Source organism: Nymphalis io, chromosome Z, assembly GCF_905147045.1.
Source record: "Nymphalis io chromosome Z, ilAglIoxx1.1, whole genome shotgun sequence".
Taxonomy (NCBI): Eukaryota; Metazoa; Arthropoda; class Insecta; order Lepidoptera; family Nymphalidae; genus Nymphalis; species Nymphalis io.
In genome coordinates this window covers 1,560,975-1,578,574 of record NC_065918.1, presented here as the reverse complement: position 1 = coordinate 1,578,574, position 17,600 = coordinate 1,560,975, and the positions used below count along the sequence as shown (strand labels likewise).

At 32.2% G+C, this 17,600-nt stretch overlaps 1 protein-coding gene across 3 annotated transcripts in view; it reads right to left on the bottom strand.

The window, feature by feature from the left end:
• Nucleotides 1-17,600, bottom strand: part of LOC126780353 (proton-coupled amino acid transporter-like protein CG1139) — a 36,239-nt gene that overhangs the window by 13,064 nt on the left and 5,575 nt on the right. The window contains exons 1-2 of one of the 3 annotated variants that reach the window (XM_050504772.1): nt 17,521-17,563; nt 2,181-2,249 (exon numbers count right to left, since the gene is read on the bottom strand). The exons of 1 other annotated variant lie outside the window; for it this stretch is intronic. In XM_050504772.1, the coding sequence (XP_050360729.1) occupies nt 2,181-2,249; nt 17,521-17,543 (92 nt within the window). In that variant the 5' untranslated portion in view covers nt 17,544-17,563. Of the gene's footprint in view, nt 1-2,180; nt 2,250-17,520; nt 17,564-17,600 lie in introns of those variants that run through there. One more of the 3 variants, XM_050504773.1, reaches the window with a different exon arrangement.

Genomic DNA, 17,600 nt, shown 5'->3' with positions numbered 1-17,600 from the left:
AAATAATTTATGTAAACAATGGTATAATTATAGTTACATAGAATATAGTTAGTTCAGATTTTGAATACGAAGACAATCTAAAACTCGTGTATGGCGCTTTTGCTTTTTTATTAATTAAATGTAGATACATCTGTTGAAGTCTGTGAGGCAGATGATCAAACAAACATTCAAAAAATTAAAAACCATCAAAAAGTACAAATATTCTGAGAGCGGCCCTAATAAACACTTATATTTTATTATTGAAAATTAATGCATAATAAAAAATCTAGCTTTATATAATATCAAAATAAATATATGATGAATAATTTTAACTATCAGACCCAGAGGTGGACATGAGAAAATTATTCACTATTTTTGTTCAAAGTTTTATGCACTACGTTTTACTAACGCTAACACGCAATGACGTAGGACCTTTATTTTCTGGATTAAGCTGATCCGTATTGACCTGATTTAACCTGTATCGATACGACACATGAGCAAACCATATACACACACTGAAACATTCACATTTATTTGCATCATTCTATTTATAATGTTAATATTTTCATTATTCAAAAAAATAATTTAATTTCTTTATTTCTTAAAATTATTATAAAAGCAAAGATATTCAACATTGAAAATTTTAATAATTTTTTTGATATATAAATAAAATTTATCTATCTATATATTAAGCATCAATAGCACAAAGTTTTACTGGCGCTTAGTGATGTAAAAGTCGCCGGCCCTAAACCGGGTTATTGTTATCCCCACACCTAACACAACCTTTACGCTTAATTGGAGAGGTATTAATTCCCCTGAATTCATGTAACTCAAATAAACCAAGATATAGAAACCACTCGTGTCTTTTGACGCAAAAAGATTCTCTAGATACCTCGATATTCGCAGAAGCTTATAAAGATGCTACGACTGAAGATTACAGCCAATTGATTGAAGATTTCGGATTTCGGATCAAACATATTATAACAGATTTTATTTTTATATATTCAATTTTATATCGTTTGATATCTTCAACAAAAAGTACAGTTTCGGCTGACAGAAATAAATATCTGACGCAATTAAATTATGTTTTTTCAGCAGTTTTGTTAGTTGATCCAAACCCGGTACATATACATAAGTTCGAGTACATACTTCTAGTTCTTTAGGTTAGGCGCTAGTGGCTAAATATAAGGGGCATATCCTGAGGTCTAGGGTTCAAACGGTTTGTACCCTGTACCTCGGGTTTAAGGCGTGAGTGACGTGAGCCACCGCCTATGGCCTCGGTCCGGGGGGCCTGTGCCCACGAGGATTATTTTATGCACTACTTAAATGCCGTGAACGCGCTGAAAATTTTATGTTTATTAGTTGAATATTGGAGCTTCGTGGGAAATTCCTGTTACGTGCCTTTTACGTGTTCGGGTCAAATATTATAGTCTTGTTAATTAAAAGATCCTGCAAAAACTATGTAGAGAGTTTAATGTTTCAATTACAAATTAGGATATAACTTGTATTGAAATTAAGGCGTTAATTATTTCATATCAGACGCATAAATAATAAAAAGATGCATTAATTAGTGACTGAGAGCTCTCCTTTTTTTCTAATAAACAAACAAAAGCTATGTATTTGTTATTGAAATTTTACCTGAAACATTTATCGGATAACGATCGTTAGTGGTACAGTCGTACAATATAATGTGAGTACACGGACACTCGTTCTGCGATCATTGATGTATTTATGGTTCGCTGAAAGTAATTCATAATGATATGGTGTCGTATGACACCATCGAGGAAGTGCTTATAGAACGTTTAAATGCAAAACGAATGTTATGTCGACCTCAAGACATTTAAGGGACACTGAAGGACATTTTTTTTGCCGCTTTTCACTGCCAGGCCTATACTGATGGGGGACTTAGGTCCTCCCATCTGCCATTTATCGAAGGCTGACGGCCGAAGCCGTCGCCCGTCTCACGCTCAGAACGCCGCTGGCGGCTGTTACGATCACATGTAGTGCGTACACGTACATCACACGTAAGGTATTCAAGCTATAAGAAGATACTTCAAGTTCGTTTAAAAAATTTTAATAAGTTAATTAATTAATTATTTTCTTATCAATATGTCTAATCACAAAAAATGGCGATCGGAAATTTTCCTAGCAAAGTGAGCTAAAGCTAGTTGATAATTGTATTTAGTACTGTATTGACTTACCTAACGTCATGGTTGATGGATACCGCACTCCCACTGATGTTGCCGACGCTGGATTTTTCATTCATTGTGCTAAAAAGAAAATACAAGCAAATATATAGAAAACATACAACTTGTCTAAAGAAGAAGAACTTGTCTAATAATAAAATACATTAAAAATAAGTCACATTAGTAGTATATTAGGTGTATACACAAGCGAATATTAGACACTTTTATACTTTCATACAAACATCAGCATAATCCTAATATCAAGTTATTTTTGCAACACAAAATAAAACGTACCCCAAACCCGTAATCTCGGTTAAGATTCACGTTACGTTTTCAAGTCTTAACTACTCAACATAAATGATATTTTGCAAAACTAGTATCAAATAGCATACAAAAACCAAAGCTGTCTATGTATGTTTCTGGTGGTCTTTTCCAAGCGAATGATTTAGTAATATTGTACGTTGCAAATAACGATATAACTTGTTTCCATGTTTAAAATTGTATAAATCAATTATTTATTTACAAGCCGGATATACATTAGCTCTAATATCTCATCAAATGACCTGCACAAATAACATATTATCGTGTGATATAATACACATAAATACCATTTGAATACCACGTGCCCAGTTACCATTACTTAACTATTATGTAATTAAATAATTTTACATTTATGTGACAATAAATACTTTGTTTATTCGAACAAGGTTAATGCGATTTCGTGTTGCTCGAAATACTATTATATTCTTGGAGAAAACATTTACATCGTTTGCAAACATTATCCATACAATAACAAAATTGAAGTATCTGTCTGTGATTTTAAAATAACTGGCTCTTTTTTAATTCATATGGCTTATTATTATATTTGCGAATTATCAAAACCAAAACCACTATATTTTTAAGTGTAGTTTAACACTGTTACCCGATAATTTAAATAGCTATATTTGAAATAGGCATTATATACGTTAAAATGGCAGATTTTCGTCACTAACTGAATTTCAAACAATTCATAACAAAGAAAACATAACACGACCAGTGAGTTGAAATGCTAGAAACTGTATTTTCCCAGAGCAGATTCTTTTTGCCCTGAGTAAACATTTTAACCTTTTTTTATGTGTTAAATGTAATTTTATATTGTAATAGAGCACTTTAAATGAGGCGATCAGATGAAATTGAAAATATCCGAAAACCCTTTCTTATGGCACTTTACATTACAAAAGGAGGTTTTCTTTAGCATTTTAATAATATCAGTTAGTTAGACAATGCTTGATATGTATATACATTCCTAATAAATATGTACCTAAAGTTCTCATCAAAATCATCATGAGAATCGACCATAATAATTATCGAAACTTTGTATCAAGCTTATATATAAGAGTTACCATGTTTCGAACATTCTTTTTATTTTTGTATTGCATTTTTTATTGATAAAATTAAAGCTTTGACAAGTTTGGCTAAACTCTTTATTCTTTGCTTATTTATGATATCCATATTATAAATATGCATTAGATTTAATAAATTTCTAATCTTAATTCGTACTAGGAAGAAGCTAAAACATAAACTTTACTTATTAACTTTTTTACAAGTTATTATTTAATTTGCTTTTTTATTTGTTCAAGTCGAAATTTGCAAGCTGAATTAGAACTGCCTTTGACTTCCTCTTACCCTTCAGAATTGAAATTTGACATATTTTATATCGTAATACAATCATGCACAACCAGAATTGTTTCCTTACATAGGAACTTTTACATAAATATAAAAAAAAACTTAATAATGTTTGATTTGATTTTGATTCATTCACATATGTGTTCCAGCTCAGTGATGCGACACAAGGTGTCTTTTATGAGTTACACTGCAATCCATGAAAGAGTTAATTAATTTGTTAGGAAGAGATCAAATCATTAAAAAGTAGTAAATTGTCTATGGTTTCAACTTAATATTTTTGATTAGTGTCTGTTACATTTGACACTTGACAGTACACTAGAAGGGTATATATGAATAGGGTCTAAGCCAGATGGATACCTCTGTCATAATTAATACGTATATAGTGAATTGATAAAAAATAAGAAGATGTATATAGGTAAATATAATAACTGATTTTAAAATGACACTAAAAAAAATTAAGATGACACAGAAAAAAATTAATGACACTGAAATAAATTAAATTCAAAAGAATATTGATAAATTGAAGCCGATCCGATTGAATAATATATATATATATATTACATCTGATTGATACTATTTTTAATAATTATATTTTATATTTACGCCATTAGTCATTGTAATATTATATGAAAGGGTCGTATAAATCAAAGGATCATCTCATCGAGGTTTTTTTTTCCAACCTGCAATTTCCACCAACTGAATCAGTACAAACCCGCCTACTACATCGTATTTTACAGTATGTATGTACAAAAAAAGCATGAAATGAGAGTATGAAAGCAGAGCGAGCCGGGTCTTAAGAGCGTAATCGTAAGAGCTCGAAGATACTCCCAGTCTTCCCAGGACTTCCAGTCCTGCTGATCAGAGATTTTTGTGAACAGAGATTGGTGGTTGAATTAAAGAGACACAGGTTCTGGATGGTTTTGAGACAATGTACCTTAGCTCATCGGCTATAGTCACCGAAGTTGTTGTTTGTAACTAGTCAAGTATTTACAGAGCCACTTAACTACTCGTAAGTAATTACTTTTCTAAGTCTCTTGACTGTAAATACTTTACTACTTTACTAGCACTTTCGCAACTTCCAGTACATCTATGCTACTATTGTTCTGAGTGTTTCGTCCGATGAGCAAGATCCTCGACTTGTTCCATTTTCTATCTACTTGACAAAGGTTTTATTTAACACATTAATGTGTCTAAATGTTACTTCTTTGAAACTTTAGCCACCTGATGGTAAGTGGCCTCCACAGCCCATTGACATTAGCGCCGTATGAAATATTAAACGCGACAACCTTAGGAACTAAGATATTTTCTCCCTTGTGCACTGGTAGTTACTGGCTCACCCACACTTCAAATCGGAAAACAACAATACCAGACTATTTGATAGACTTACCCAGACAGACTTGCACCAAATTAACTAGGCGGTGACATTAAAAAATGATTCGTATTCCATTAATAAGAGAGAATTATTAATAGCATACGAATCTACGACTGTTAATCATGCATTGAAATCACGACGAAGTGAGAGTAGAACAAGCAACCCAACCTAATGCCCATAACCTAATTTATATTTATGTCTTAATTGCTTGTGGTGCGAGATGTGAAAATTTAAATTGTCAAGCTCAAAGCATTCCATTCCACGTCAAGGCAAAGTCTGAGGTCATCTGAAGCGACAAGTGATAGTGCAGCAGAATTGTACAAATTCCAAGGAGCGAAAAAAATGTCATTGTAACGAAGCGGTAAGATTCTTCAAGAAACCATCGGAACATTTGTTTACCATTGCTAAAAAGCATGTACGTCATTTTATCAAGAAGAATACCCGGCTTAAAACTATTTTTCTTTGTTTTGGTAATCTTAAAAAAGGTTTTCTGTGTTGTTGCTTTACGTAACGCATAGTAAAATGTTTTTAACGAAAGAATCAAAAACATAGTATGTACTGGCAAAGTAATTGCTCTTCATTGAATATTTTCTCATAAATCAAGACATTTAAAGGTTAAATCGGAGCGAGACAGAGTAATTTGATTGTTGTCAATGTCAATGACAGAGGTACATTATGTTTATTAGACTCCATGCCGTTGACCGTCATAAGTGGATGTTTCCTTCGTTTAATTCGCGACAGTATCACAACATTCGCCAAGTTTTAGCTGTAATTGTAAATTATACATTTTTATGCGTCGCCTGTAATAAATCGTTAAATCTAGTTACGGTCAATGTTCTAATCCAACAAGTTTGCTTCCTGCTATTAGCTTGGTAATATATAGGTCATAATCGCATTTTAGTATTAAAGTTAGTCATGAGTGCTAAGTGTTGGATAAGAATATTTTATTAACTATCTAAATTATCGATCACAATCACTTTTTTAATTAAAAGAAATGATATTTGCAGTCTTACAAGATGAGAATGAGAATAAAAAACACATTTAATTTGCTTAGTTGTTTAGAACTTAATGAATAATTGTAGACGTTTTATACTTGTAATTTGGTTTTGAGCATATTTTACTATCTATATACATACGTTGCCTAATTCAACACTTGCCGTACTGTACTGTAAGCAACCCAAATAAGATGACAAGTACAACAACGTCATGATGAAGGAATTCCATATATTTGCTTGGCATATTCTCTATACCATCACACCGCACCATTCTCGTGCTACTTAAATTGAAAAATCAAAATCGACTTAAGTCATAATGGATAAAAATAAAATGTTACGTATAACCTAACTCCAATATAACATAAAATCACTGAAAACTTTAAAATATTAACTATTTTGAAGGCGCTTTTTAAAACTTTAGTTGTAAGATTTCGGAAAATAAAGCTTAGTAAATAGCGATTATTGTTCTACAGTACCATCACGCCGCATCACTTTGGAGGAGCAATATGAACACAAACATATCTAAACGCGCCAACCAAACGGGTTACAAAGAACTTCTTACTCAAAATAAATATTAACACGCTAGACTAGCTAGCTAGCTGTGCCAACGTTTCATTTATCAGCAAGGATTTTGTTGGTAATAATCATTATCGTCGAAAAATGTATGTCAATAATGAACGATCACGCTATAGTTCATCAGAATTGCATTCCATGCCCGCCTTGATGAGTGAAAATTCAATTTCATCGATTGCAATAATAAAATGCTTCGACTGAGACCATTGAACGTAAATATTTCGTCTACTATATCATTTTTACATAACGCTTTGTAAATTAAATAGATTATGTAAAAAATATATTTACACACAAGTATAAATTAAATTAACATATTTATATCTGTTAAATTTCGTAGATTCCTACGTATTTATGTTACTAGAACTACGCGTCGCATTTTCGTCAACCGAAATTTAAAATAAATACATTATCGTATTATATTTAGACTAATAACTAGCTTTCGCCCGAGACTTCACCCGCGTATTACAGGAACTTATAGGTGGTAGGTATATAGAAGTAGCCTTTGTCCTTCCTTAGGGTTCATACTTGCTTTATATTAAATTTAGTCAAAATCGTTTAAAAAAACAGGCGTAAAAGCGTAACAGACGAACAAAGTTACTTTCGCATTTATAATATAAATATAGATTAGCGTTTAAGCTCCTCACGATAGTCTGATCAGAGATACGTATATGACCATATTTATTTGTCTTGACGTGCTAAAATGAATATATATCACTTTTTACGAATCTATTCGATGAACTTACAGATTTAAAACATTTTACATAATCCTAGTGCGCGTCTTCACCATGCGATTTAAAGATATACTCGGATATATGACGCACATGTCGAGTCACATTGTCCTTTTTTTAGCACATTCCTTGTTATTTATTGGTCTAGGACTGTTGGACCTTATATACAAATGTTTTTCTAATAACAGTAACAGCCTGTTAATGTCCCACTGCTGGGCTAAAGCCTCCTCTCCCTTTTTGAGAAGTTTTGGAGCTTATTCCACCGCGCTGCTCCAATGCGGGTTGGTGGAATACACATGTGGCAGAATTTCGATTAAAATAGACACATGAAGGTTTCCTCACGATGTTTTCCTTCACTGAAAAGCACGAGATGAATTATAAACAGAAATTAAGCACATGAAAATTCAGAGGTGCTTGCCCGGGTTTGAACGTTCATCGGTTAAGATTCACGCGTTCTTACCACTGGGCCGTCTCGACTGGTCCATTTCTCATGAGACGCTGTAATTTAATATATTTTATAGAATTATAACAATGAATTACATACAATAGGCATTAATATGAACTTTAAAAATAGACATAGCTTAAGCTTACCATTTACAAATATATTAATTAATATACTTAATTTTTATCAACTTATTATTATTTGTTTCTTAATTGTTTTCACGGTATCGCAATGCGTTATTAATATATATCACAGTTACTTTATAGATATTAAAATGGTAGGTATCGAAATAGGGTACACTTGAACAGACTTTGATCTATTTAATGTGTCTTATTCCTTGAAATTCCTTTATATCATTTATTTGGTACAATTTAATTAAGTTGTTTACGACCCCAGTATATGTCCTGTAAGCACGTAAGCCGTTGGTCCTGCGCCTGAACTCTTTCCGGTCGTGTTGGATAGCCGTCTGAAGGATATGAAACCATAGTAGTGCTTGTTCTGTTAAATATATATTGGATTACAAATATATATTTTCGATACCATTTGAAAAAGGCATACGCTTATAACAATGTACGGAAAATTCCTGATAAAACATTAATTTATCAAAACATCGTTAACCACAAACATTCTACAAGTGTAATTTCAAACGTTAATTAATTTCCCAGTTAACAGTGTCTACTTATTAACTTATGTATAATACATATATTTATTTATACTAACACTAGCTTTTGTCCGTGGCTTCGTCTATTTGAAATTAGTTTAATTATCTAACCGAGTGTACTACTAGTCCTAGTAAGATTGTCAGATCTACTCGTTAGTATTGTAGTTATATTGCAAAAGTTCTCTCTCTGCTACTAGCCTTGACAACTTAGGCGAGTTGCTTGTGTTGTATACTATATTGTTAAACCACAATCGAGTTCATAGAACATAATAATCTCTCGGTGCATTGGCGAGGTGGTTGGCGAGTTCATGATGAGTAATAATAATCATCCTTCAAGGCAATTCATCAAACCATTTCATTTATTAATTTTATCATAAAAAAAGAATCAAAGGCTTTTTATATAATTATAAAAAATCACAGACAGATAATACTGACAGGGCACAAGTATGCCGCGATCACCCAATTCATATATAAATCTCGACAAAAGATCGCGTGTTGAAATCCGGCCGAACGATACGAAATTAATTAATTAATGGTACATCTCGTGTTCGTCGAACGAAAAACTCTCGGAGAATAATTCTCCTATTACTAGTCCCAGCTGTGGGACATTTAAGAAGATTTTCTTTTACGTGACTTGAAGTGAGTACATATTTTTACATTGCTTGCATCATAATATATAACACATTCGCTATATTTCATCTAAACGTAAATGAATATAAAAGAAAGTATGAAAACAAATAATAACTTATTTATGACCGTCGGAAAACAATAGCAATAGCTTATAAAACGAATCTATTTGTATTCTACATAACAATGTATTTATTAACAAATAATCCATTTGCATCGGTGACGATAAAATAGTATAAATATAATATAAATTTATAGTTTGATGCCTTTTTAATATTACTACTTTTAATAAATACATCTTACTTATGTAAAGTAGGATTTATACTTAATATTAGGATTCTTTTTTCAAGTTATTTATTGTTATTAATTCATAATACTTTCTGTCATAAATATTGTTCCGGCTTAAGCGTGAAGGACCTACGAACTTGGGTGTAATTACAGGCACAGATAGTCAAACGTCAATTCTTAGATCCCATAGTTGGTAGTGTATCGTAGTAGCGCCATAGACATTACACACTCCGTTGACTGTGACAATCGTTTGAACTTGTGCCTCCAATTTATATTATTTAAAAAAAAGATTTGTCATGAAAATGGAAGGTCACAATTTCGAATGATGTTTAATGACCGATGAAAACAGCAAAATCGCAAATAATTAAATAACTTCGTCATACATAAATAATAATGTATTCACTTTACTTTGTTTTTCATTTAATTTTCATTGTCTTACTTACAGCTGTCTTAGATAACGAATCAAGAATACGAAGTAGGTAAATAAGTTATATGTATTTTATAGTAAGATTTTCTTTAAAACTTATGCCGTCTTGTAAAAATCCTTGAAAAGCCTCACTTACAATAAATCGTTGCGATTATATTTAATAATCACTTATAAATTTTATTGATGTCCCTTCGCAATTAGTGTTCAGTTAATGTGAATATTTGACCTCGCGTGATACTTACTTAGGTATATATTTTTTATAGCTAACTTCAGAAAAGGAAGTTATCAATGTAGCTTTATTTTATTTTTGTCAGTTTATTTGTCGTTAATTTCGCCAATTGTGAACCAATTCGGATGATAAATTTTACATAATTTTTAAATACATTAAAAAAGAGTTTAAATCATTTTGAAGTCGGTGTCGACAAAAGTTATTATTTGAAAATTCATTAATATGTCATGATTTTTTTTAGTCCACTATAAATAAGTTTCAATGTTAATCTATTTATTACATGAATTATTAATTACATCTTGCTACATACTGTTCCGCTACGCTGCAGCGTCAAGAATGTTAGCAATAGGTTGGTATTTCCCCGTTGAATTCCTAATAGAATGTATAGTTAAATAATATATTATTACCTTATATTGTCGTGGAACTCCGTATTTTACAGTGCAATAAAAACATTGTCAATAGTTAAAGTTAAGTAGCCGTAACAATAATAGACAAGCAGTCCAAAAAAACAAGTAATGACCATATAATAATTGTAGGTACATCTAAATTTTCGCTCGTTGAAAAAGAGGACGTATTGTATTTTAAAAGTTGTTGTTGTTGAAACGAGCTAAAACACAAAGCCGTCGACTTTTTCTCTCAGTCTAACGTAATAGTACAAATATTTACTTTTCCATAAAAATATAATATCTACGCTGACCAACCAACCGTGAGACCTACATTATTATAATCTGCAATGACACGGGCTATTTACCTTCATACCGGAAATACGATACAAAACATTGTTTTGTATGATATCATTGTATACCATACTACAAATATTGATTTTGCTTAATTTCTCAAACTGTGTGTACCTATCATATACTGTTGGCCATATCGGGCACCGGCAATCGGCACCCTTGTGGTGTCACCGAGCGGTAGGGCGAGTACTACTCAAGGCGGACTAATAAAAGTTATACTTTAAAATACTCTCAGCGGAAAAATGATATTGGACTAAGTTAGACCAAAATAAATTTGTGAAATCTATTTTCAATAGCAGCAAAATTTGCTAAGCTTTGCTATTAAATATAACATTTTTCGTAAAATGGATAAAAAACATTTCTAGCATGACATATAGGAGGATCGGATATTTGATAAGCTTTCAAGTGGCCAGCATATATATAAATAGAAGCGTGTATATGCTTACGCGATATCAAACTTCAAAATAAATAACAATGTGTTCTATTCACAATGTATCGCAAATTATTAATCGCATGTCACCGAATCGACCAAAAAAGTTTAAATACAAGGGAAGTAATGGATTATACAACACGTAACTCGATCTTAAGACTGAATCAACGCTCCTATTATTTATTTAAAGCAAGGTCGGTGCCAAGGTCGAGCTTACTTATTGCCACTTCGATTCAATTGGCAAAATCGTTTCCTTTGTAGCGAATGCAACCGCCTCGTACTCAAGAAAGTAGACAGACATACAGCGTTCACCCGAGTCGATTTGAGTCATCGATCAACTTTAGTTTATTCAAGTTTTTTGTTGAGATCAATTCGACACGTCTGAATGCGTGTATGCATTGTAATATAATGTACACAGTGTCAATAAATTTTCGTACGATTAACTTGAGATGCCGTTTTCGACACAACATTTAAAAATACTGTTTTCGAATATTTTATATTTCTATCTGCGCACGAAAAATAACAACTGTAGATGTATTTGTTGAAAATTTTTCTCCAGAGTTAAAATACTATCCAAACTTTTATATTTCGAACATCAGAGCGAAGTGAGAGCGTATTTTTCATATATGTATTGGACATTTCATTTTTCGTGTCTAGTATTCAAGGTATTACTATAAATAATACGAGTATGTACATTACATGATTATTACGAATTAGCTCGTCACTAGCTAATCACTGTAAAAACTTTGTGCATAATCTTAACAAAAGATCAAGGAAAAGTTATGTAACAACATATATATGACAACCTATTTATTTCGTTCTGTGTAGTTTATAAATAATAAAAAAATGTCCTCCGGACCGATTGCGGCCACGGCGGTCAATCTCAATAGTTTAACCAACTGCGTAGGACATATCATAATGCACAAGTATGTGCGCAAACACAGGTGCACACTATATTCCTTAACTCTTATAATCCGACGGGACGGCAACCCAACACTACCGGAAAGAGTTCAGGCGCAGAACTAACGGCTTTGCGTACTTTCTGAGGCACGGGAATGTACAGACTTTCAATTCCAGACTCCGGGCTCTTACTGAGTATTTTTCGACAGAAAAACCCAATAACTTATATCTAGCCATTAGACCAACGAGGCAGTCAGTTTTCTGTCGTTTTTTAAATAAAATTGTATAAAACATTCGTATGGAAATATAAATATAGAGTTGAATCTTTTTCAAATCTTGGTCAAAGGTGGTGACAGCCGCCTTTTTTTAAGACGCCCGTCAGATGTTAAATATTGAATTGATGGTCATTCAAATAATTGAAGTTAAATAATAATATAGAAAATAAATATATTTTTCATTATTTTAATAATATACAGAAACGAAGCTTAGTATACATAAAACAAACAAACAAGGGCGTAGAGCTGCCGCTCTTAAGAAGATATGACGGGCATATGAGAGCCCCATGCCGTTTGCCGTCACGGCATTCGACTCGGCCTTACCCTTAAGTAGCGTCGACAGAAGTTTCTTAATAAAAATGATTATTTTTACGTTTATTATTTATATTCTAAAATTAAGAAAATATATAACATGAATTATCTGTTACAATCATTAACTTGTGAAATAAATATAAATAAAACGTGATTGAATTATCTTTGAATATAACCCACACCGGTTCCGCTACAAGTACGAAGTATCAGCATTACTTATACAGGTTTCCTTATAGCATCTTCCGACACCGCTAACACATTAAATTCATATCGTATACACGGTATATGAAGTTCAAATTTCAGGGACACGTCCGGATTTCAATCCTTATATAGTATCTACCTTTTTATCCGCAAGGCCATTAGACTGATAATGTTTCCTCTTAATCCTGTCCTGTTTTACAGTCCGAGCATGCCGATTTTGAACGTTATTGATCATTGTTCGAACTAGATATAGATACTAGATAATATTATAGTACTTATACAGATAATATATTGTTTTTATACAATAACATTGTGTGCAGTATTTGTTTGTTGCAGCGCTGTGCATTATTGGCTCAATACTACTCCATTAATTTTTAAGCCAACTGTAATTGGATTCGCAATGACGGTTTTTTGTTTTATTTCGCAAAGTTTGTATTATGACGGTACTTATATTTAAGTTTTATACTATAATGTATGTATTTGATTTGTAAATGTAATTTTATACATAAAAGCTGTATGCATTATTTTCATTACTTATACATCTTCTATTACAATGACAATAAAACCAGGCCGTTAAATTGCAAGAAATTAAGTCGATTGACAATCTACCGCTTAATTATATCACAAGTGAAATTTTAATATCACGGCTTTGACAATAAAGCTGCGTATGAAGATGTTTTAGTTTAAAGATAATTATTTGAGAGAACTCTATACCTAACAGCACTATTAACTCTTAGGATTGTTATGAAACGCGAACTAGCTGATTCATCAAAATAAATAACTCGAAAAATCATTGTGTTTATAAATTATCATCGAGTAACGATGGAAAAAAGATGACGGCATTCGAAAGTCAATAAGAAGCAATATTTTATATGAATTTTATTCGCATTTTAGAGGAAAAAGTGTAATTCGTTAAGTATTAATTTTTACCCACGCCTTTCTGGAAATGTCAAAATTTTTTTGGCATTTCCAGAAAGACAATGAAACTTATTGTAAACATCATCTAATCAAAAATTTCATAATATATATATGTATATTATAAGCCTCAGAATACTGTTTAGTCATTCTTTATATAAATCGCTCTTAAATGTTACTGCTACGCCTGCTGTGGGTCGTGGTGTTATGAATTCTAATAATTATCGCCCACGTGTTACTTTGGTCAGGTTATATTTTTCATACCAAAATTTATGAAAATCACTTTAATGGTTTAGCCGTGAAAACGAGTCAGAAAGACAGACAGACCGAGTTATTTTCGCATTTGTAGTATTAGTAAAGATAACCTTTCTCAATAAATGGGTTATCTAACGCAAATATTTTTTTCTAATCGGACCGATAGTGATCTTGAGATTAGCGCGATGAAGTAAACATAAAGAATAGACATTGTTTTGTAACAGAAAACAGTTTCAAATGAATTTGTCGAGTACTTAGTTAAGACAATATATACGAACGAGTAAATACATATATATATATACAAACAGATCAATAAAAAAAACTTAATTAAATAAATTTTTAATGATTCAAAAAACAAATAGTATATTAATCTTCACTCAGAAATAATATTGACATGGCGACGGTCGAAACAAACAACACAGCGTCACGTTTAATGGCTTATATCAAGAAAAACTTATTAATGAGGTCACTACATGTGCATGTTCTGATTATCGGTTAAGACTGCCTCAATTGCCTAAGCTGCCTCGTTGATCTAGTGGCTCAAACACTAAGTCTGGTCTGTAAGGCCGCAAACCCGGATGTCCTAGGTTAAAATCGCAGGTCGGTTCAATAAAAAGTTATTGGGTTTTTCTGTCCAAAATTCTCAGTAACAACCCGATGTCTGGAAGTTGGAAGTGTGTAGACTCCCGTGCATCGGAATGCACGTAAAGCCGTTGGTCCTGCGCCTGAACTATTTACGGTCATGTCGGATTATGAGAGTTGGGGAATAGAAAGTGCAGCTGTATTTGCGCACACACTTATGCACTACAATATGCCCTGCGCAGTTGGCTAATCTCTTTTGAGATAAGTCACCGTGGGCAAAATCGGTCCCATCGATCATTCGAGAGAACGTTATAACGTAAATTACTGTTTAACATATTTGTACTTTACCCAATAATCCACTCGAAAACCAACTCTACTCATATATCCTAAATACTTTAAAATGTATATGACATAACTAGCTGCATGATCAGATTTCGCACGGGTAAAATTCAAATAGAGCTACCACTCCTATTTCAGTAAAGTTGAATATTTCCGTAAATCCTTTCTCAGCAGATGCTTCAGAATTTCATTTTTCTAAACTTCGTACTTACTGTCGTAGCTATGCGTTGAATGCTAGCTCAAGCGATTTTATAAATATGATTTAATTAAATTAATTTCATTTAATAGTAATCAAAATATATACGAAAACTAAAAGTAAATATAAAACCCACACAAAATAGGAAACCTATAGCTGTTTGTGCTAGCATCTTAGTGCACACTAAGCCTTGGTTTCATTTGCATATAAATTGCTTAAGGAATCAAATTAATTATATAAAATCTATATTTTTCCGTGTTTATAAAAGTCGTACATGACGACCCTGATTTTATATTGATACAAAATGTTCAAGAAAAAAAGACGCAACCCTGCATATAACGAACTAAATCCCTGTTGTATTTATATATGTATAAGTTTACATATAAATATTACCAGGATTTAGTTTGTTAGCCTTTACATAGATGTGGAATTGATATTACTGATATTCCAAGTATAACTAGAATAAAAAATTTACATTAAAAACTCGTACATTTATGGAATACGTCAATAAGTTAACAATCACATATAATCTACTAGCTATTTATATTAACAGGATAAAATCTTGAAAGACAAATACAAATAGATATTACTGGATGAGTTTCCATGCGCTGAACTTTTTTTTAAACAATATTTGATACGACTCTTGCGCCACCTCATGTCGATGAGTATTACTCTGCCAGAGACATTCAAATAATACATTTCGACACAAAGGACGTTTCAGATCAAGAAGCCATAGCCTGGTAGACGACACTACCAGTAAGATGTATAAGTAAAAGAATCAAGCCTTGAGTCCTGTACCCTGATCGGCTACGGGCAGTCAGTTAGAGCCCGCACAAGCAAATGGCAACAACAGCTGTACAAAGTTTCAGTTTCATATTTCGTATAATATTTTATTTTTATAGACGCTACGATACAATCCTTTTTTCTTTTTGTGAAGCACCTTAACGTACGTTAAGATTCTTCATTTCTAAAAAGGTATGAATATATTTTTTCCAATTATTAGACAGTTACCAGAAACAATATGATGAATATACATAGTTTATAGCTTTGGTATATTGAGTTTGCTAGATTAGATCTGCTTTGTATGTTCATGTCAGTGTCATGTGTTTGCAGCGCATTGCCACATTATGTTATACATAGATGGTGGGATAAAGGAGCTTTTGAAGTTTATTATAAAGCTCATAATAAATTAATTGTATATAATTAACCTATGTAAGTTAAAGACAAAACGCTAAGCTACTGAGTTTCTTGTTGGTTTTTATCGTTAGAAACGGTATCACCGTTTACACTTTATTTAATAATGTAACTTGGAGATTCAAAGTTCAAAGCTTACTTGAATAGATATTATTTGAATTTGATTGATTTTGACATGATGTTATGCTAGTCGTAGATAATTGACTAAAAAATAATATACTATATTTATAGTGTAGTTTCAAAACAGATTTGAAATGAAATGAATTAAGTAAATTTTTTTTAAAAGGTCATCGACAAAATCAAGATTTAAAACATTTCCGATATGCTCGTGTGATAATTAAAATTGCTGTTACAAAATATAAGAATAACTTAATCATCCATACAAAATGCGTGCATTAAGTTAATTTATCAATTTGAAGTTGACTTTGCACAGACGCGTCACACATATTTCGCAGAGAGCAATTATTGTCATGACTCACACTGTGCCACTGTGTGTTACATTGGGCAAAACTGTGAACATAATTACACACAATTTAAATACTAAAATATAATAAATATATCATGATTATATTATGAAGGTATTCTTAAATATTTTTACCTTTACCTTTATTAGTCAAGCAATTTCGGGAGTCAGTGATACAAGTCGGCTTTCAACAAGAATTTCTTACAACGTATACGAAAATAGGTTAGTTTATGTTTTAAGGTATTGTTAATATTTCTATCCTCCTTTCAAATATACATTAAGCTTGTTGTTTGACCGGAAAGAGTTCAGTTACAGCACCTGGATTGACGAGCTTTTCTAGGCACGGGAGTGAAAACACTGACCACGTCACGTTAGTATTAGGCTTGTTGACAAAAAAAAAATATGTTACGTTTTAACGTCAAAACTACATACGAAATACACGTGTAGTCATTATAATAATTATATAGTGCTCATTGTGTACATAGGATACATGCCAGTGGGGTTTTATTGTGCAATATTCGTTAGTGAAGTAAAGGTAAAGTGGTTTACCTCCAGTGGCTCAAGCGCCGCATACGAATGTTTCTCGAGCGGCAGTGGCCTTAAACAGCGATAATTTGATGCATGATTGA